We start from the raw sequence: 22,755 nt of genomic DNA, 5'->3' as shown, positions 1-22,755 counted from the left end.
AGACACCCACTCTTCGATTCTTGTGAGGAGGGTGGCCGGTACCGGCTTGTTCAATGCGTCCGAGCCATCAGTTCGAAGTCAGGCAGGGAATTGGCTGCAAGCCGGCCCCCCGAGTGGTGCGGCTGGGCAGGAGGGGGGCCGCAAGGGCAGCGGTTTGTTAGCAGCACACCGCTCACCCTCTGGATCTCCACACGTTGGGTCTCCCGGGAGGCTGGGCTGCTAGATGCAGGGAGCGTCACCTCATGGGCACCAGTTTGAGGTCAGCTGGTCCGTGGCGCGAAACTGCGCAGCCAGCAGCGGAGGGGGGTCTCTCCGGGTCACCCGGTTCCGAGATACTGCTGGGGCCCCGTGACCCTCGCCCGGGCGGGGGCCCACTCGTCGAGGCCTGTGAGGAGGGTGGCCGGTCTGCTCAATGTATCTGAGCCGCCATCTTAAAGTCAGGCAGGGGTCGGCTACAGTCTGGCCCCCCGGGTGGGGTGGCTGGACAGGGGGGTGGCCGCAAGGGTAGCGAAGAGTCTAAATCACGCTGCTCACCCACTGAGACTCCACACGCTGGGGCCCCCTGGAAGATCCGGCTGCTGGTTGCAGGTAGCGTCACCTCATGGACGCCATCTTGAGGTCAGGCGGTCTTTGGCGCGAAGCATCGCAGCCAGCAGCGGAGGGAGGTCTCCGAATCACCAGGTTCACGGCCTGTCACCCGTACATATCAGGATATGGCCACCGGGTCCGGCAGGTACAGACAATCTTGCGGCGGCGCCGCGTCAACACAGGGCACCGCCGTCAGTCACCGGCCTCCTCCGGTTCCCCTTCAGCACGGAGCAGGGTTGTGGCAGATGGCAGCAGGAGATGCTGAATCAGCCCCACGCACCGCCCGGGTATCAGGTGCTCGCTGGATCCACCATCGGCCGTATCTCCGTGGGAATCGTAGAATATCGCCTCTTGTAAGCACCCACATGAGCAGCTACGATTCCGTCATCAGGGTGGTGCTTTTCTCCCCTGAACGACGAAGTGGCACGATCTTCTGGGCCGCCCGATTGCGGAGCCTCAGCAGACCGCGTCCGCCATCGTGGCTTGCTTAACCACGCCCCCATGGGAGAAGGGATCTTTGCCAAGTACAATGGCCCATGCGTTAGTAATATCCCTCCCGAAGGCTGGGCAAGATCCCACAGATATGGCCAACTATTGACCGTTGTCCCTTCTAAGTACGGAATATAAGATTCTGAGTAAGGTACTGGCAAATAGGTTATTGCCATCCCTGCCCAGATTAATCCACATTGACCAAACCAGGTTCTTGCCATCTCGTAGCACATCGTTAAATATTAGGAAGCTACACCAACTAATGACTGAAGCCCCGAGCCGATACCCTCACGCGTGATGTCTTTCCCTAGATTTGAGGCAAGCCTTTGATTCCATTAGTTGGGAGTATATGTTCAAGGCGCTGGCGAGATTTGGGATCCCAGAGGGGTATATTGCTTGGTTGCATCTGCTATATAAGGCCCCTACGGCACTGGCGGCCACACCTCGGAGGAATATTCCATACATAAAGGGACGAGGCAGGGCTGTCCCTTATCGCCTCTTATTTTTATACTGGTGCTGGAACCATTAGCTATAACGCTGAGAAAAGAATTCACAGACCGGGGCATGTTGTTGGGAAATACACTACACTTGTTCTCGGCATATGCAGACAACATTATTTTGTATCTTCGGGACCTCAAGGTGCCACTGGCCTCAATATATGACACGTTCGGTCGCTTTGAAATTATGTCTGGATTGGCTATCAATGTGGGGAAATCCCATTCATTCTTCTCCTCAGAACATGCAGACACAGAAAGTATAGAATTTGGAGACACTCACCTTGCGGTGGCCCCGACTACTTTTAAATACCTAGGCGTACAAATTTATAGGACCAGGAAGATATGCTAGATGGTACGATAGGATGGTAACCTACACAAAACAATCCGGCTCTGCGGTCCAGTATAGTTTTCTGGACGGCATTGCCGCTATCTGTTATGGGGAGGGTGGCCCTTGCAAAAATGGTGGTGCTGTCGAGGCGCTTGTACTATTTCACTAATTTACCATTACCTGTACCACAGGCAACGTTCAAACTGCTAAACACGATGATTACTGAACTCATCTGGGGAAATGGTAGAAGACGGACAAGCCTGCAGAAGTTGCAAATAGGTACACAAATGGGAGGTCTGGGTGTCCCAGACTTGCTAGCATACGACTATGCAAGCCAATTTCAATGGCTGTCATATTGGACGGCAAGAGGCAACCAGCAGGAAATAGGGTTCACGGAGACAGATATTGACAACAGTGCACTGCATATGTTATTACTGCCAGGTAGCAGACCCCCGAGAGACCTTCCCCCGCTGTTAGCTACGGCGCTCCGATGCTGGAAGGCGGCACTACAATACACATAAACACCCCCGGCATATGCGGGTAACCTTCCCCTGCTGGGGATTCCACTAGTGGGAGGTAGACTCACGAAACGCAAGCTGGCGCCCTGGCTGGAAGCAGGGGGTTGCACGGTGTCAGATCTGTTTGGGGAGGGCATATTACTAGACCATGATACCTTTGTTAATGAAACTGGAGTCCCGACACACTTATACATATTACACGCTGCACGATACATAAAAACGCACTGGGCGCCGCAAAGGCAAGAACCTCCTACCAATGACTTAGTCAAGATGATATATTATATGGGAAGAGGCAGGCACCTCATCAGATGGCTCTATACAAGCATCAGTTCGCATACGAAAGCCACTGTATGCACATTAAAGACCACATGGGAGGGGGACATAGGTAGGGAAAGAAAAGATAAAGAATGGGAAAGGATACTGGAACACCCAAGAAAGACATCGAGGAACACAAAATTCAAATACATACAGACAATGGTATTGCACCGTGCTTATCTTACTCCCCACAAATTAGATAGAATGTTCCCCCAAACTCAACACTATTGTCCGAGATGCTTATTAGAGGGAGCGCACCTACTCCACATGTTATGGACCTGTCCAAAGGTGCGGGGATACTGGGACGCTGTCAGGCAAAAAACAGGGGAAGCGGCAAACCGGGAAATACAGCACAGTGGAAGAATGCATTTTGGGACTCCACAAACAAATGTCCAAACATAAAGTGAAATACCGCTTTATAAACCTAGCACTCATCTTAGCTATACATAATATAACTATGAGATGGAAATCACGGAAACCCCCAGATGTATTGACCTGGCAAGTGGATTTACTGCTGAAAGTGCGGCACTGCGGAGAGAAGAAATAAGGGGCCTACGAAAAACGCCAATAGCTCTGGAGTGGGATGGGATGTTAGAAGCCATAAAATCGGCAGATGCAGATTAAGACCCTAAGCAAGATATACAATTGACAGTGCAGGAGAGTAATTAAGTCTTGTTAAAAACGAATAAGACAGGGAGATGTATTATACATACACATGGATTTGATATGCACATAGAGCGGAAAATGCAAAGGGTGCAAGATTCAGAAGTACGCGTGAGACGGGGGAGGACTGGGAGGAGGGTGTTGGGAACTGTTTCTCGTATTAATGTGATAATGGGATAGCTCGCACACAAGAGAGGTATCTTGCTACAATTATGATGTAGACTGAGTATGTATAGTTATAATATAGAAGGAACATGCCGTGAACATGTACTATTGTTATAGAGAAACGACTGCTGATGCTACAAATATGTGATGTGATGGTATGAGATATAAATTTAAAAAACTAATAAGGTATGTTTTTAAAAAAAACTAAAGGGAGTGAGTAGACATTTATGGGAAACCTTACCAACTCCTTAGCATATTAAAAAAGCCTAGCCTACAAATGTTTGGAATGACAACGATTTTGTTTTGTAACCCTGCCAAAACAACCTGTTGAGGCTAATAGGGGCCCCTCACCCACGAAGGCCCATGTGGCATGCCCCATCATTTGTACATCACCAAATAAAGTGTCTTGATTAGTTTTAATCCTATCAGAATCTTTGTTTCCACCACACTTCAGAATTCGAAGAATATGTGATATATTTGTGTATTTTTATCTGGTGATATATTTAGAAATATTTGTACAGTTCATTTACCGGTATTTTTAGTTGAGTGTCAGAAACAACTGACACCCCACAGTCTTTCCTTTAACACTCCATGTACCCCAGCATAATTAAGCGATAGTTCCCTTTGTAAAATTCTCTAATTTTGCAGCCAGAGGAAAAAAAGTAATCACTGTGCTGCTTTTAAAAGAATAAGTAGTAGATTCTCAGAAGACAAAGCCTGACGTTTGACCTGTCTTTGAAAGCACAGCAAATGTGACAAGATAGCAGGATTTAAAGGCATCTTCATTGCTCAGTCACCTTCTGAACTCCAGCATAGTTGTTTTGGGGTTGCTGCAGCACCCCTAGCACTTCTTCTTCCAGAGCCTATGTATTAATGTCATATGGGCACACTTATAAGGACCCCTCTCCTGTCTGCGTTCCTAAGCAGAGATGTTTGGGACAGATGGGAGGGTTATGTTGTTTGTTCCAGTTTAGTGCATCTAATAAATACCATGCTTGTGAAAGGTTCAATTCCAGCCCATTGTTATGAATCCTCATGGAGTAGTACAGATCCCAAAGTGGACCCGATATACTGCAGTCACCTAAAATGCCTCTAACCTGCTACTTTTTCTTCTCTCTACTGTGCTCTGACATCATGCAGGCCTTGTTTGCTCCTTACGTGATATCTCTAAAGTATCTGTATTTCTCCTTTTCATTTCACTGCTTGCTCTTTCGTGTGTCGTTGGAATTTCTGCTAAGAGGTTACAATGACATGCTTTTTTTTAGAGCCACAAAACTGAATATATATATATTTTTTTTTCTTCCAGGTTGGAGTAATCAGCTGGGGTGTGGCAAATCTATGCATAAATATGAACAGGGCACCGATGACTAAGCCTTATGCCAGAGATTTCCACACTAACCTATTCAAAGTGCTTCCTTGGCTGGAGAGCAGGCTAAAGGACGAGGGGCTAAGCTTTCTGCCACTGCCCTAGTGATCTGGGAGAGGGGGCAGATAAAGGATACATGCCGTTGAGAAGACATTGGACCCAAGGAAGCGCAGTCCTCTAATTCTCAATGCTCATCTTCACTACCACTTTTACTACAGACCTGTGACTGAAATAACCAAGATTCCTGTTTTATAACCTGAAAGAACTGCAAAGCTCATACATGCCACCATCGACATCTACAATACTCGTTCAGAAAAACAACAGACAACCTAAGCAATTTCCTTGTTGGCTGCTCCTACATGCAGCGGCCATTTTGTCTTTGACTATATACAAACCCACATTCAAACATCTCTTGACATACACCCGCGTGAACAGTATTTATTTCAGCAATCGCAAAGGTGTCTTAAGTATATTTTTTATCTTTGTTTGAACATATCAATATTGCTGAAAGAGTATCTATAACACTGATTATCCAAATACTCCTCTCCAAGATGGCTGCCAGATGTTATCTTAACAGCATCGTTAGTAGGGGGCCTAAACTTTTAAGTAATGCAGCTCATCTAGTCATGTCAGAACAAAACGGTAATATCTTCTATCATGTACAAATTATGTGATCTGCTGTGGGTTTAAAGCCGACTTGCCATCTATGGTCAACACTGCAATCACAACCAATCATGACAAGAAACAAAGAATTTGAGAGGAGATATGGCGATGATGCCTAACATTAAAAAGCAAACATTGCTTATGGCTACATCATCCAAGTAGTCCAGGGAATTACATTTCCGAATGGTACCACTGATTTTGTTAACTCAATTTTTGACCAGTAGGGAGACATTTTATTTAATAATTAGAAAAGTGTGTATAAAATGGCAAATATTTCAGCATAATCTTTTTCAAAAACAATGAAAAGTCAGAGCCACAAAAGCAGCTCCCATGGCTGCAGGCAGCAAAATGGTCTGCCACGTTCAATAGCCCGCTTGTGAGTATCCGGGGCAAGAAAGGGCAATGTCAAGTTGTAGAACAAATGTTTTTCATTCGTGCAGAGATAGCACAGTTCACTTAGAGATTTGAGCAGCTGCAAGTCACATGGTATGGGTGGCTGGGGCACCCCTCAAACGTGAAAAGAAGTCATCTTGTTTCCACGATGTCGCCGTGCACAGGCTGAGCATGGATTAGGCGGAAGAATTCATCTGTCTTTGAGGTTCATCTCAACCATAGGCAGGTAAAGGTATTCAAAACAATAAAAAAGCGAGTGAGATTAAAAAAGTAGAACACTGTATTAATAAAAATATAGAGAAACAAATGAGTGTGTTCCTTTTTTTGTTCACCAAATTGCTATTGTCTAAGTTGTAATTGTCTAATTTGGAGGTCAGTCACTTGGCAAAGTGAACGAGTATGATTGTCATCTGACACAGTTTTGTGGTTTGCGCAAATAGAGCAAGTCCGGCAGGTAGATACCTAAATGCAATTCATAAGCAATTATCCTTTTGCTTTGCTTTAAGCTGAAAGGCACTTGCATGTTACAGTCATGGTTAAGCATCATAAATAGCATAATTTGGTATCCCTTGTGTAATCATCACGTGCTAAAGGAACTCTCTAACTGCGTTGAATCACTACCACTCCCACCCACCCCCAGGTGAGGTTGTCTCCTGTCTAAGGGTCAGATGAGGAAGTGCTCCAGTGAATGATTGTTCTATTGGGTCCTGTATGGCTTATCCTTACCTATAATTGTATAATTGTTGCGAGTTTAGCCCATCAGCATGTGGGGGCGAGGGGGCATGGAATGACCATCTTTGTGGCTATATTGGTCATGAGGAAAGAGTCACGTGTTAGCTTGCATATCATTCAATATTGAAGTGCGTGGCTCCGTGGATTTAGGGTGCTCTCTTATCTTCTTCAGCATGTTTAGAAAAAATCATGCAATATTGCATTCCAATAGACTGCTAGGGGTTGCTGCATTGTCCTTACTTCTTCCTGCGCAGGCCCACCCCCACTGCTTGGGCCCATCTAATGACCTCCCCTCTACATTGTGGGATTTATGGGGTGAGGAGGATTTCCATCTCACCGCGATCACCAGTTTGGATAGGGCTAGCATGGTGAATCTAGTAGTGGCCTTCTTGTGTGTGCGTCTCAGAAAGAGATCCAAGAGACAATGAGCTGCAGTGGAAACTCCAGTTCTCTCAGTGACTTGCTCAATATCAGTGAACTCCACACTCCAGAATGGGCTCAAGGTGGAGCACATGCAGAATAGGTCTGACAGTGAAGTGCAACATCTTGGACAGCATCCACTACACCAATGAATATTAGACGTAATCTGTGGGGGGTTATATACTCTGTGGAGTATACAAAATTAGATTTTTTTAAATAGAGCATTTCTGGAGACCTTGCAAAGGTGTTCCAGGAAACTGCCAATTCAGAGTCTCTGAATGCCTGCCCTAGTGTTGTCTCCCATTTGGTATTCAGTGTAGCAAGACACCAGTGAGGTTTGGCCTGCAGGATTTATAAATCCATGTAATCAGACACCTTTGATGACTAGTCAGGGGTGAGGTATGTACAAGTTGATTGGTGTCTCGTTCTAGGTACTTAGTGTTCTAGTTTGTGAATATTGCTTGCATAATGTACCGTCAACTTAAAACTACCTTTCTGCAGGCTGGAGTGGTGGCAGAGGTTCTCAAAGCTTAGAAAAGCACTTTCAGAAAAAAGTCTCATCTTATAATATCAATGTCACATAAGAAAGAACCCAACGGCGGACTTTTCAAGCCTGCACCTCTCTCATAGTTTGGTGAAGTAGGATGTCCCGTGCACAAAGACTCAGGAACTTGCCGCTGTTCAGCGCCACTGTCAACCAGATTCATGATCCTCAAAACCATATGGAGATGCACCAGGTAAAGGAGTCCAATCACGTATATTTTGACAAATTCTTTATTACTCTATCAATTTTTCACACACATGGTCCAGCCAACGTGTTTCGTTCCATATATAATCGGAACTTTATCAGGGCTTAATATCTGTAAGACTCATACAAGACAATATGTGACTAAGAGGTCTATTACTTATCAGGGTAATATTCAGGGGCCGTCGTTTTGCCCCGTGAAATATCTTACTTGCCAGCGCCCACAGGGGCATATTCTCAAGGAACTATCGCCGAGTTAACGGCACCTCATTGCAGCCAAAGTCACGATAACTTTATCACCCCATTCACAAGCTGGTACTAACAGCCCATAGCACCAGTTTACCTGCGATAGCAGCCGCAAAACACATCACCACAGATGACCCCCGCAACTATCGGTAATGAGATGCAGAGCAGGAGTTCCCTTGCAAAAAGCGCAACAACACCACTTCGCAACATTCTCAACGACCAGACAAATCTGCGACATGACCACAAAACATGCAATAAGGTGCGTTAGCAGCAGGAAACTAACACCTGCACTGACCTGGTGTAAAGTAAGACCAAAGCCTGCACCACAAAAGGGAGCCACGGCCAGAGCCACACCTTAAGGGCAACAGATGTCATGGAGCCACTGATCATGCAGGCCGGACACCCAAGAGGGCTACAACACCCACCGCCCCCAGGACCCCCTCCCCACTGCCAAAGACATGACACATCAACTACACTTAATCATGTACCAAATAATCCGCCTGATGTCGCACAATCACATCTGGTGACATGCATGCGTCGTCATAAAAATGAGCATCACACATTCACCTTCGAATCAACAAATGAAAATGTATTCAAAGAAACACAGAACAGAAATGAAGACACATTTCGGCTCCCCTCAGGACAATCTGTAGGTCACAGCCTGCAAGACAGAAATCATGATGAGAAGGTGTGTCCTGCGCACATCAAGGGTCAAAGAGAGAGCGAAGGAGAGAGAAAGGAAGAGAGGGAGAGAGAAATAGATGGTCAGAGAGCGAGGGAGAGACGGACAGAGAGAGGGAGGGAGAGAAAGACAGACAGAGAGAGGGAGAGAGAGGCAGACGGACTGAGAGGGGGAGCGAGAGACAGACGGAAAGAGAGAGAGCAAAGGAGAGAGAGAGAGAAAGAGAGGGAGAGAGAGATAGACGAGAGAGAGAGATAGACGAGAGAGAGCAAAGGAGAGAGAGAGAGAAAGAGAGGGAGAGAGAGATGGACAGAGAGAGGGAGAGAGACACAGATAACAGAAGAGATGGACAGGGAGAGAGAGTGCCGACACTGCACACCCAGGCCACACTGTTCATCTGCTGCCAGTGGTGTATCTCCAACCACGTGCCGGCATGTAGTGCAGTATACCAGGTCCCACATCTGGAACTGCTCCGTCGTCCGTAACAGAGTCCAGATACATGACTGGCAAAGTACATACAATTGCACACAACATCATCGCCTGTCCGCCCCTGCACACCCAGGCAGCTGCACCACAGCCGCCCAGCGGTGCATGTCCACCCCTGCGCACCCAGGCCCCACAGCTTACCTACCACCACTGGTGTGTAGAAAAGAGGTCCTACCACGGGCCGCGGCAAGCCCCAAGCTCAGGGCCCGCGGACATGGCACCCTCCACATCATGCAGCCTAGATCCAGAGGCTACCAGGTCTCACTTTGGTGCTGGTTCTTGATTTCGTCATGACAGAGGACATACCAGTGCACAGGGCATCATTACAGGCTGCACATCCGCTCAGCCCTTGAGGTGCCACTGACTCTGTGACCAGCGATGCCATGGCACATGACGGTAGGCCCCCTCTTTCCACTGTCTCAGGCCTACACTGCGGTCCAGCAGGGCACACAAAACCTGACTAGTCTGGACCGCCGGGGCGGGGCATCATCGCAGGCTGCACACCCGCTCATCACTTAAGGTGCCCCTACCTCAGTGCACCGAAAGTCACCGTCCCATAGCGGTGTGCCTGTGCCAGCAAGTCTGTGCCCCGCAAGTCATGGACCCTCTATGATTGGGTATCGTGGTGCGGATGCCATCATGTCACCTTTGGGCTGGCGGAATGTGATGTCGCAGACCCCTGGGCCCCCATGCCTACATGCGCACCACACGGATACACCCCAAGAGGGGTTGGAAATGGCGTGGCGCACGTGCACCCGGCCCTTTTTATTGGCAGGGTCACATGTCCTGTGACGAGTGTGCTAGATGGGTGTGGTGTGGATGTAAACCAGCCATGAGGGAGTGGCTGTGGCATGCTGACAACTAGACCTGTGGTCAGCAGATCACTACAGGGAAGTTCTGGCACATGTAGCATTGTCGTCCCCCCCTGTATGTGTAAGCGTAGTGGGCTGGGCTGGCCTGGCATATGCCAGACCAGCGTAAGGGTTTGAATGATGACCCCGGGGCTCTGGGCGTTGTTCCGTACGGGGCTGGACAAGGATGTTACAAATGCGTGTGTCTCTATTGTTGTGTGGGCGCCACCCGGACAACATTCAGCAACGTGTCATCCTGTGACCCAAGTCCAACGGCATGAGCCACATTGACGTAAGAGGAATTCACTGACACTACATTCATCCATACTACCACACAAGAAAGACCATAGACACGACACATCTGTGTGATTCAGAATACTTAATGCACATTCAGTGGAGTGTGTCTTCTGGAGCAGTACAGGGCAATGCAAACCCCACATGACGATGTTGGCCCGTGGAGGTCCAGCCAGAGTCCTACAGGGAATGACAAGTCCAAAGGACGAGGAAGAGTTCAGTCCACAATCTGATTGCTGTGTCATTGGCAATCAAACAGTATATGGCAGTCCATTGTGAGGTCCAAGGTGAGTGCTACAGAGTGCATCGGGGTACAGTGTGAGGTGATGATGCAGAGGGCAGAACCAAGCTTAAACCAGCGACATGACGGAGATGCATGCTACTGGGTCCTTCTTACCACAAAGGCGGTTTCATAGCATCTTCGTCCTCTGCTGTTCCATGTGCCTCACGCGTGGGTGGAGCTGGCCTTTCTCCAGAGCTCTGTGGCAGTGACACCTCAGGGGCCGCAGGTGTAATGTCTACCGCCCTGTGTGGCACTGACACTTCAGGGGGCGGAGATGTGGATGGAGTGGTAGCAGCAGCATGCATCAGCGCCAGGCCTTGAGGCAGCAATGCCATGAGGATGGTCTTGAAATCATTGACGAACCCAGCTACCACTCGCTGGTGTGCAGCCGTGGCAGCGGATCTTTCTGCATTGGCCTGCTCCATGGTCTCCATTAACCTCCGCATATTTCGCAACTTATTTGTGACATTGCTAGAGTCACTCTGACTGGACAGTTGTTCTAGTCTCTGAGTCAGGGCTCCAGCGATGTGAGCCATGGTCCATTGGAGAGCATGGAATGGACTATGGGTGTTCGTTAGGGACAGTGAGTGGTCCCTGATGGGACTTAGACGCCCACGTATGGCATCTAGTTTGTCTGCCATGCGGTCGAAGCCCACCCACACCTGTTCGGCCAGCTACTCCTGGCACCCCAACACATGGCGTTGGAAGGCCATGTGTTCTTCGTGGGGGTTCTGGGAGGCAGCTGTGGTGGTGGGTGCTGCCTGCTGTGTGGTCTGTGCAGGGGGTGGGGTGTCCTCGTTGCAGCTGGGCTGCCCTGCTCCTGGAGGTGGACTGCGGAGGCTGTCAATGAACTCTTGGAGCGTGTTGGAGTCGAAGCTGTGGTCATCATGAGAGAAGAGAGGTTCGGGCTGCTCTGCAGGAGGTGTTGATTGTCCCTCTGCAATGTGAGGGGGAGATGCAGTTTAACAATGTGTTCACATGTATGTTGTCGCATTGTACATGTTTACATACAGACTGCATGACTGTGTACATTATGGCTGTTTGGGAGGAGCTGCCTATTTGATGGAGGATAATGGACATTTGGACAACAGACGTGTGTGTGTTTGTACTTGTACATTAACAACTCATATTTCCCTGCAATGCCTCTTGTGATTGGCCAGTGTCTACACAAAGTCGGCACCAGTTGTGTCCTATGTTCTGTTGTGGACATGTCGCTGTTTGTGCCACATTGTTGTCAGTGTTGATGTGCTCTGCATGTAATGTGTGTATGCTGCATTTTGGGGAGTGGCCTCTGCTGCTCTGATTTTGCTGTCCCTTATCCCTTTCCTGCGATGTGCTTTTACTTTTGTGCATATACAGTGCTGAGATGTTGCATGCTTGGGTACATTGGTCTCTTGTTGGGAGTTGGGGACTGGGGCATGGTTTGGCCGCAGATGTGCTCAGCTCAATTGTGCATGTGTGCCATTGTGCCCATCTCCCCGTCCCCCCTGTCCCTAGTCGTTACTCACCCTGCTGCTGTTTTGTCCGGTCATGTTGAGCAGTGTCCGGTCCCCCGACTCCAGCCACCGTCTCCCCACTGATGACTGTGGACACCATTTCCTCCATATCGTCCAGCTCCTCCTGTGGCGCAGGACTCCCACCTCCAGTCTGCTTGCTGCCTTCCGGTTGTTGGCAAGTTTCTGATTGGTTTTCCCTTGACGTCATTCCAGCGCCTCTTGACCTCTTCCATTGTCCTCTTCAGCACTCCCACTGCATTCACCTTGTCCACAATGGACTGCTATAGTTCATTTTTGGTTGCCAATGACACAGTAGAGGTGACAAACAGTTGTAGATGGTGTTCGACCATCTCCGTTATCGGTATTCTGTTTCCCTGCGGACTGAAGTGCTTCTTCCTACTCTTCTCCTTGGCCTTCCCTGACCCCGAGGTCCCAGGCTGGTCCTCCGGGGGGGTTTGTGGGGTTCTGGTTCTTCTCCGTACTTGCTCCGGCAACATCCATTGTGCTTCGCTGTTGTTTGGCATGTGTTTGTCAGTTTTTTTCTGCTTTTATGGTGATTTTTCCCGACTGATGGATGCGTGTGAATTGTAGGCCTGTAGCTGATTTTCGCTGATTTTTGTATCTCGCTTGGCCTCATCACAGCTTTTTTTTCCGTTCGCATTTCGCATTTTTGCGACGTGGCTTTGATTTTAACGCGTCAGTTGACGCGTTGAAAATGCTTCGTTAACACTCCATAATTTTCCCGCAATGGACTTTAATGTTGGAAGTTGCGTTAATTTACTTTTGCGATGGTTATCACACGTTCTTGAGAATATGCTCCACAGTTGGAACATGATGTGGTGTCTTACAGGGATACTACATGTTTTCACAAGATATTAAGCCCTGATGAAGTTCCGATTATATATGGAACAAAACGCGTTGGCTGGACCATGTATGTGAAAAATTGCTGGATGCTTTTCAGATTATATCTACCTCCTCCCATGCAGCTAGTTGTCTAAATCTTAAGGATGACTACTCCTAAAAGATCTCCCTGAGTGGTAGTGTTGGGTAGTAGGGTTTCATTTGTTTGTTGCAGGGGACGCTTCACTGTAAGTAGTTGTGTACACTGCTTAAAAGTAACAATTTGGAGTTTGGGTCGAGGGCAACGCAAAGCGGGCCCTGAGCATGGTATCATCCTGCCGTTGCGTATGTAAGAGACCTGTCTCTTCCTGGAGATGGCCGGCCAGCCAACACGCTATCCATTGGAGCTGCAATGCAAGGTACTATTTGGAAAAGTCCGGCACCCTCATGCCACCTCCAGGTGTGGGAATCCTTAGAGTGAGCAACTCTGCAGCTGACCTTCCCCCATATAAGGTCTATTAATAAGTGTCTAGTTCACTGAATGTTCGGAGACGGATGAGGTTTGGGAGGTTGGCAAAGTCATAAAGAAGCCAGAGGATCATCACCAGTTTTATCAGAGCGATTCGGCCAGCAGTAGATAAGGGTAGGGAGGTCCAGAACACAACTTGTGAACAAAGTGATCTGATAGTGCTCCCTATATCATCCTCCAGGACATCTGCCTGGTTGTGATATAATTGCATGTCTAGGTATTTGAAGCAAGTCGGTGCTCATTGCAAGCATCTTGTACCCAGGTGTAGTGCTCGTTCTGACAAGTCTTTTTGAAAGAGGAACACCAAGGGCTTGGTGTGATTGACCTTAAATCCTGGAAGTGATTCCAGAGAGTTGATGGTTTCAAAGACGTCTAAAACATTTATAGTTGCAAGTCATCCGCATATAGAGGGATGCCATGCATGCATTCCCCACATAGAGACCACTGTAATCTCATCTTGGTTGCAGGGGGCTCTAGGGACAGGACAAACAACAAAGGGGACAGAAATCCTGCTTATGCCTTTGGTCGATGAGTACAAGTCAGAGATATATTGTTTAGGCTTTAACCTTGCTGTGGGCTGGTGTGCACTAGTCAGATCTAAGCGATTATCTTTAGTCTAGAGTCAAGGCATTGCAAGACCTGAAACATATGTTCCCAGTCAAGTGTGTCAAATACTTACTCAGTGTATAGAGAGTTACCTGCCTTTTGAGGCCAAGCTTGTGATGTCCTCCCTCAATATAGAGGGAAAGTGAATGATGTTTACAGGCATGTTACGCCCAAGAGGAACACATTTTCATCCGGGTGTATTAAATCCGGCATAAGGAATATTAAGCAACACGCTATTATTTGGATTAGGATGTTATATTCGGAGGACAATAGTGATATCGGCCTATATAGGGAAGGCACCTCTGGATCACGTCCAGGTTTCAATATGACAGTGGTCAGTGCCTTCCTCTTAGATTATATAAGCAGGAAGAATGTCTAGTCTCTTCAGTGTCATCCAGTCGTTTTAATTTGAGGAGTAACTCAAATTGTTTGCAGCATAAAATTCCATTGGCAGACGTCAGACCCAGAAGAAAAAACCTTTGTGGAGGGAGCAGACTGCATTTCAGATTTTTGCAATGAGATTGGGAGGCTAGAGGGTGTCTTTATAAGCTTAGACATTTGGGGCAAGGCAGTTTCCCTCTAGAAAACTTCGGATCTGCTCATCCTGGAGGATATCACCACCCTTGTATAGAGAGCCATAGTTTGAGTGGATGGAAGAATGGGTATAAGCTTAGGTGTGCAATAAAAGCATGATGTTTTTGGTTTGTATGGGGACCCCAGAATGTTATGTGCAGATAAGCCACACCAACATCTGCCATGTTTATCTTTGTGAGTTTCAGCTGTGTATGAGGACCAGTCCAGACATCTCATGAGTTCCTCTAATGACCAGTGTCTCACACATGCGGTCAGAACTCTTGTGTTGCGGGCGGCAGGGGCGTCTAGCGGGATAAAAGAGTGTTGGCAGAATCCGGCTTGGATCTGGTGGCACTTATTGGCAGATCCCATGCCCCTAATGTTCCTGCTCAAGAAATAATATTTTCCCTATGATGACAAATTGCTGAGTACTTATGAGGGGAATGGCAAATGCTGGTATGCAATTTGAAGCCCTATCTTACTTCATGGGGTGTAGTTTAAGCTTTAGTAAGGCAGATGTCCCTTCCCACTGTAACAGCTATTTCCACAACTATATTAATCGGGGGCTAGCAGGCCATCAAGAACAATAAACTAGACAAAACATACCTCAGAAATACTTGGTTGAAATATCAGCCGGCCAACCTGTTATATTCTCAGTCACATGTAATACCCATAACTAGATTCTGTATGCTGGTGCCACTGCATTTATGATGTCATTGTTCTGGCTCAATGTGGAATATTATGTTTCAACACTGAGAGCTAAGTGACTGACTGACTGGAGCACAGATGTGACTGACAGATGATGAGCTGTGTAGGATTACTTCAATTAAATCCTTTTGAACCAATTACCTGTATCCTGGATTTACTACATATTTTTGGCGACGAGGACCTACACAGCTGAATCCACGCATCAATTTATTCTTTACAAGGAAGAATTTAATCTATTTATCTACTTCATGTCATCTGCCTCAACTGTCACATCCACAGCCTTCATCATTGATTTCTCTTCAATTTTGCTGCATCGCGATAAAATGCCTTATGATGACAGCCTCAACATTGTGAGATAAGTGACTTTCAACTTATTCAGTTCATTTATGTTTAAAAATTACCAAACTGAGACTTTATTTTTTTTGGTCATCAATTCTTTGCTGTCTGTGCACAGTGGGAGGAGACAGTATTAGTCAATAACTTTACATTCTCAACGTGTATTTTATTATACACCATCACTTTGTTTACCACGTAAAATTTTCTCAGTCTGGGGGCTTTTCGTTTATTTGACTTTAAGTGTTTTCATCAGTGGATATACGGGTAACATCCTGTGATTTTTTGCACTATTTTGCGTTTAAATTGACTGTAAGAAACTTACTAGACTGTTGTCTTCTTCACGTGCTTATTTTCTTATGCCATTTTTCAAGTGCTGTGTCCACCGTGACTTGTTCACACGCGCTGTCACCGCGCGCATACCCTCTGGTGTGCATTTTTTAAGGGCAGTTACAAGTCAGTCAATGCGCAGAGACGTCAGCGCGTGATTGGAGTTAGCGCCTGCATTGTTTGCGTTCTACCGCGCATGCTCTCTATGCTGTCACTGTTTCTCGCGCATGCTCTGTGCGCTGCCAATCAATAGGAGCTCACGTTGCCAACCAACCAATGGAGGATTGATCTTGCCAACCACGTTCTGTTTTTTGATGGACATTATTTTGCCAACCACGCAATCTTCTCGATATAGGTGACATCACAATCACTCTTTGGAACTCTTCCAGTCACTTTTGTTTGTGACATCCTTTTATTCAACAAGCGCCATTGCTCTTTCCAGTAGCAGCATTTGGGATTTCTACAAACAGGATTCTGCTTTCTGAATTACTGTCTTTGTTTATACAAGGAATAGGAGAACAACGGGAAACAATAACATTCTATGTCTGAAACAATGTACAAAGGAAGATTTTTTTTTAAAGTTTGATGACTTTATTGCTTAAGGAACAGCGTCAGTGATCCACTCACTATATGCCTATTTTTCAAGTGGATCGACATATTTATTTAATTTTAAATTGTCTCCAGTGTTATTGACATCATTTTACTACTAGTTGGGTCTTATATCTACAACGCTTTGACATTAGTGCTGATTCACATTGTTTAAGTTATGATTCTCTATTTATATTTGTTTCATGCGAATTTCTTCATTTCAGGGTCGTCTCTGTGATTCGCACACACAATATTGCGAATAACTGTCATACATAGTTGAAATTTTACAATTTTGTTTATCAAATGTCTTCATTGCAATCTATCAATGCTCCTCCCGCTTTTCCTGATTCTCCGGGAGATCCTCCTGTGAAATGGGATGTTTGGTTCGATGCTTTAGAGACATATCTGGGTGCCATTAGAGCATTGAGATATCGTCCTGAGAGCAAGAAATGTTTGTTTTTACACTCCTTAGGTTTCGAAGGAAGATCAATCTTCAAACACTTACCTGATCCTCCTGTAGATAATGCATTAATAGATGAATATCAAAATACTGTTAACAAACTTAAAATTCGTTTTGACAAACAACCCAATTTAATTGTTCTCAGGCACAAGTTCTTCAAGAGAAAGCAGGTTGAAAGTGAGGATGTTGATGCCTATATTTCCCCCCTCAGGAAGCTGGCCTCTGTCTGTCTTTTTGAAAATTTTACAGAACAATTGATTTGCGATCAATTTGTTGGTCATTGTAAAGATAAGCAGATCAGACAGTAACTACTTTCCATGGACAATCCTTTGCTTGATGAAACTATCAAAATAGCAAAGAGCATCGAGACATCCCACCTTTCTCTTACAGAACTTGAAGACAAGCCTGCTGATGGTATTAACTTTGTTGGTACCTCAAAAAAGTCGAAAAACAAAATTATGAAAAATGTGAACAATTTTTCTTCGAAATCGAAATCTTTTAAGTCTGTTCCTAGTGATGTTTGCTTACGTTGTGGTAGTTCTACTCATGGTAAAGGAGTAAAATGCCCTGCACTCAATTCTATGTGCAACTATTGTAAAAAGATTCGACATTTTGCCACGGTTTGTTTGAAAAAGAAATTTCAAAAGAAGACTATAGCCTGTGTTGTAGAATCAGAAGATGACTCAGAGACAGAGTCTATCTCTGTTGTCCAAGATCATTCTGATTCTGACAAATCCTCAATACCTCTAACTGGTGATCCGTCAACTTGTGTCGACCCCATAGTTGAGATATTTGTTGGTGGAAAGAAGCTCAATCTTTTGGCAGACCCAGGTGCTAGAATCACCATGATAACAGAAAAGCTTTTCCATGAGACATGGGGAGAGAGAGAATTGTCTCCTCCTGACAGATCGCCAGTCTCGTACGAGGGACGAAAAATTGAACTTTTGGGGTTTCTTGAGGATTATTTAGTCTTCAAAGGTAGAAAGATCAGAGGCAAAGTTTATGTTGCAGCCAAAGGATTGAACATATTAGGGTGGTTTCACCAGGGCTTATTTGGTATGCAGTTAAAACCCGGAACCAGAGAACAAGTTATGCTGGTCACTTGTGAGAGGGAAAGTACTAAATGGTTTAATGAATTTCCTTCTGTTTTCAGCAATGAGCTGGGAAAGATCGCGGGGTTCAAACATAAGATCATTGTCAAGGATGGAGCAACTCCCATTAAACACAAACTCAGGAGTGTGCCTTTTAGTATCAGGGAGGATCTTAACAAGGAACTCTCTTCTTTATGCAAGAGGGGAATTATAGAACCTACTGATTCCTCATTATGGTTGTCTCCTCTTGTTGTTGCCCGCAAACGTGATGGCAAGTTAAGGGTGTGTGTGGACCGTAGGTCTCTAAATAAGGAGATTTGGGTTGACTCCCACCCTTTGCCTAAGATTACGGACTTATTTTCCAACATTAAAGGTGAAAAGATGTTTTCAACGTTAGACTTGGCTAACGCCTATCATCAGATAGAGCTTCACTCTGAATCACGTTCCTTGACGTCTTTTGTCTCTCCACTTGGAACTTTCCGCTACAAGAGGATGCCATTTGGCCTGGCCTCAGTGTTTCAAAGGGTGATGCAAAACATGTTGAGGAATGCAGAGGGTGTTTTGGTTTTCAAAGATGATGTATTGATCTATGCTAATGATGAGGAGGCACATGACAAGATTATTAGGAAAGTTCTGAAATTATTCAAAGAGAATGGAGTTGTACTTAAGTCTGAGAAGTGTAAGTTTGCATCCAATGAGATAGAGTACCTGGGCCATTTGTTATCTCAAGAGGGTATCAAGCCTAGGCAGGGTTTGATTGATTCCATAATGAATGCGCCTGAGCCTAAAGACAAGACAGGGGTCAAGTCTTTACTAGGATTATTGGAGTACTACTCAAGATTTATTCCTAGTTATGCATCAATGGTAAGACCTATTAGCAATCTTTTAAAGTCTTCCTCAAAGTTTTTGTGGTCAACAGATTGTGACCTTGCTTTTGTGGAAGTCAAGAATGCCCTGAGGAAAAGTAATGCACTTACACCGTTCGATCCTGAGTTACCATGCTGTATTACTGTGGATGCAAGTAAGGTTGGTTTAGGAGCTATTCTTACTCAACGTTCCGATAATCAAGAACATACTGTAGCATTTGCATCTAGGGTTCTTAGGAGTACTGAAACTCAGTATCCTGTTATTGAGAAAGAGCTTTTAGCTTGTTTATGGGCCATTGACAAGTATCGACCTTATATTTGGGGAAGACGATTCAATTTAGTTACAGACCACAAGCCACTGGTATCGATTTTGTCTTCTGGGCCGAGCAAGTGTTGTACACCCAGGATTACTAGGATGGTTAGTAAGTTGCTTCAATATCAATTTGAAATCACGCACATTGCTGGTGGTAAGGACACGCGTGCTGATTTCTTATCACGTTACCCAGAGTGGTGATCTGAGTGAAGGGACAAGTTTCCAGGATTTAAATGAAGAGGATGAGGAAGATTGTTTTGTGGCATCGATGGATGTTCCTATTTTAGCAGTAGGGTCTGAGGAAGATTGGAGGTCGTCTCTTTTGAAGGACAGAATTCTACACAAGGTTTTTATGTTTATCAAGAAAGATTGGCCCAAGGAAAAATCTTTATCTTCTGAGTTGCAACCATATTGGAAGGTTGAATCAGAGATATCGATTGAGGATGGTTTAATTATGAGATGTGAGAAATGAATACCACCTCATTCCCTTAGATATATTATTATGAAAGAGGCTCATGAAGGGCATTTAGGTGTGTCCCTTACGATACGTCGAGTCCGGCAAGATTTCTGGTGGCCAAGTATGGACAATAAAATCAGGACATTCATAGAAAGTTGTCCAGTGTGCTCTTGTTTTGAAAAGTTGCTTGAGGTTGTTGTCCCACCTTTGTCTCCAATTGAGTGTCCGTCTAGACCATGGGTTAAAGTGGGTGTTGATATCATGGGTCCATATGAGGTTTTACCGCTAGGAATGAGGTTAATTTTTGTTTTGATGGATTATACATCCAAGTGGCCGGAACTAAAAGTTGTTAAGGAAGCTAGTGCTTCTAGTGTCATCAAGTTTCTTAAGGAGGTGTTCTTAAGGGAAGGTTTCCAGAGTTTATTGTCTCTGACAATGGCACTCAGTTTGTAAGCGATGAATTTAAAGCTTTCCTTAAGTCATGTGGTGTCAAGCACCTTAGAAGTTCATTATATTATCCACAGACTAATGGTCTTGTGGAAAGAATGAAGAGGGTTGTTGGTGATTGTGTTAGGTGGGCAATTAAAGGCAGGCATGATGTTTTTGCTGCTCTTGAAAGCATGCTTTGGTTCTACAGAACAACACCTCATTCGTCCACTAAGGTTTCTCCTTATGAAGTCGTAAGGGAAAGGAAAGCTAATACTAGTTTTCTACCTGGTTGGATGTGTAAGTGGTTTGATTCTTTAGTTGATGTTGAATCACTTTTGGAGACAGTAAAAGATAATTCTGAAATCACACAAAAGAAAGTAAAGAAATGGTTCGACAAGAAGAAGGGTGTCAAGAAGGTCTCACTGTGTGCGGGTGATTATGTTAAAATAAAGAGTCCTGTACACACCAAGAAAGGGAGATGTAAATTTAGCGAACCCATCAAGGTTATCAGAATTGGTAATAATGCTATCCAAGTGGAAGGGGGGTGTTGGTGGAATTTTTCAAAAGTTGTTAAAGTAAGAATAGGGTCACCCACTTTTACTTCCAGTGGACAAGATGATAACATGAATTCTTTTCTTCCACAAAATAGGAGGAGCACTAGGTTATCTATTTTGCCGCGTAGATATTGTGAGTAAGTATTATTGTTATTTTGTTTTATCTTTTGTATAGTTGTTTTATGGGGTTACATTGCATGCTATGTTGGTTAGTTTATTACTGATGCTCTGTTATGTTTTTGTACCTGCTTTTATTTTATTGTGCCTCTGAGGGAAAGGAGGTATGTTATATTCTCAGTCACATGTAATACCCATAACTAGATTCTGTATGCTGGTGCCACTGCATTTATGGTGTCATTGTTCTGGCTCAATGTGGAATGTTATGTTTCGGAAGTGAAAAACACAAAGAATACCTGTGGGTCTTGAAATGTAAAACAACTATGTGTGTGGGAATGGCTCTATGTAAGCTTATAATGTAAGCAAACTACTATACAATTACCTATTGTGAGTAAGTGTCCATCAGTTACTCTTCCTGTGCCGCCCAATTCATCATATGGTCTACTCCACAGTAGGTAGTCCAGATTAACCAACTCAAAGATGTTATTGGGAGATGGTTAATATTGATGAGGTAGTTTTTAGGGTGATAGGTAGATGTTGTTTGTAACTGAAAGCAGTGCAAAAGTGATTAGTGATGAAAAAAAGAGTGTGTATTATAATAAAATTGGATAGTGAACGCAATATACCTTTATTCTGGAGCCATACACTTCCAACAATAAAAACAAATAGAGTGCAAACAAGTCAGATAGTTTTAACAAATGAGTACTGACTGGGTTATCTGGTCGACATGTTTCTGCAGACATTTAAAGGTCCACATTGGTACCTGCCGCTTCCTCAGGACCCATAATTAGTTGCTAATGCTTATGTAATTAAAAAACAATCGTGAACAAAATGGAAAATGTCACCTGTTCACATCTGGATTCCCTCCTGGTAAAGTAGAAGAATTCCAGATTTCGAGTTGCCATAGCACACACACATAGACAGCAAGAACAAAAATAGGAAAACATACCATCATTAGTACGAATTACCACCATCATTATTAGAACATTGTTCTTGCATGGCAATCGAATTGAGTATTATCAAAACAACATAGGCTCACCTTAGATTCAAGGGGGAAGCACTTCCGCCTCACCTGGCAAGCAGCTCAGGATAAAGGAGCCCCGCTCTATAGTAAAAACATTTTTTTTAAATTAAATACGCTTGTGATGACCTATGTGGTCGCCCTGCAGTTAGACACTCAAGGGGTCAAAACAGAAATGGAGGGATCGACGTGTGTTTAATGCTGACTCAAAAATGGGCCTATTATCTATTAGGAATAGGATTTCAAGTTGTGAAAGATCTTATTTTGCGCAGAGCCTGTCTTAATCATAGATGGAATCATGGGTTCTGTTCGTTGAAAAAAAGAAGAAGACCAAATCATCAATGCGCCCATTTCATGTTACGATGTCGAGTAATGCAGTTTCTTGTTATTTATTTGTAAGCTAACGTGTCCTTTACACGAAGCGTTTATTAGATAAGGGCGTTGTCCTCAAAGAAACGACGACTTTATGCAAGGCTCTGAATATTAAACCTCTGTCAAAGTACGACTTCTTTCATATTTCGAATTTAAATAAATAATATACAACTCGGTTCTTTGCGTGTATTTTCACTTAAACGCTGCAGTTAGTAAAATGTGACCTAGCAGCGAAACCATATCGTGATCAGAGGCCACTCACCGCTCACCCCTCAGATAGAGAGTTCGGTTCATACGCGCATTCAATAGACCGCGTGAAATATTATTTGGAAGCACAAATCGCTTGAT

General features: G+C 45.0%; 1 protein-coding gene across 2 annotated transcripts in view; it reads left to right on the top strand.

The window, feature by feature from the left end:
• LOC144756261 (complement factor B-like) overlaps positions 1–22,755 on the top strand; it is a 457,893-nt gene that overhangs the window by 414,331 nt on the left and 20,807 nt on the right. The window contains exon 18 of one of the 2 annotated variants that reach the window (XM_078645906.1): positions 20,993–21,034. In XM_078645906.1, coding sequence (XP_078502032.1) covers positions 20,993–21,004 — 12 coding nt within the window. In that variant the 3' untranslated portion in view covers positions 21,005–21,034. Of the gene's footprint in view, positions 1–4,869; positions 6,293–20,992; positions 21,035–22,755 lie in introns of those variants that run through there. The other variant, XM_078645904.1, reaches the window with a different exon arrangement.

The sequence above is a fragment of the Lissotriton helveticus genome, chromosome 5_1, assembly GCF_964261635.1.
Source record: "Lissotriton helveticus chromosome 5_1, aLisHel1.1, whole genome shotgun sequence".
Lineage (NCBI taxonomy): Eukaryota > Metazoa > Chordata > Amphibia > Caudata > Salamandridae > Lissotriton > Lissotriton helveticus.
This window is presented reverse-complemented; position numbering and strand designations above follow the sequence as displayed.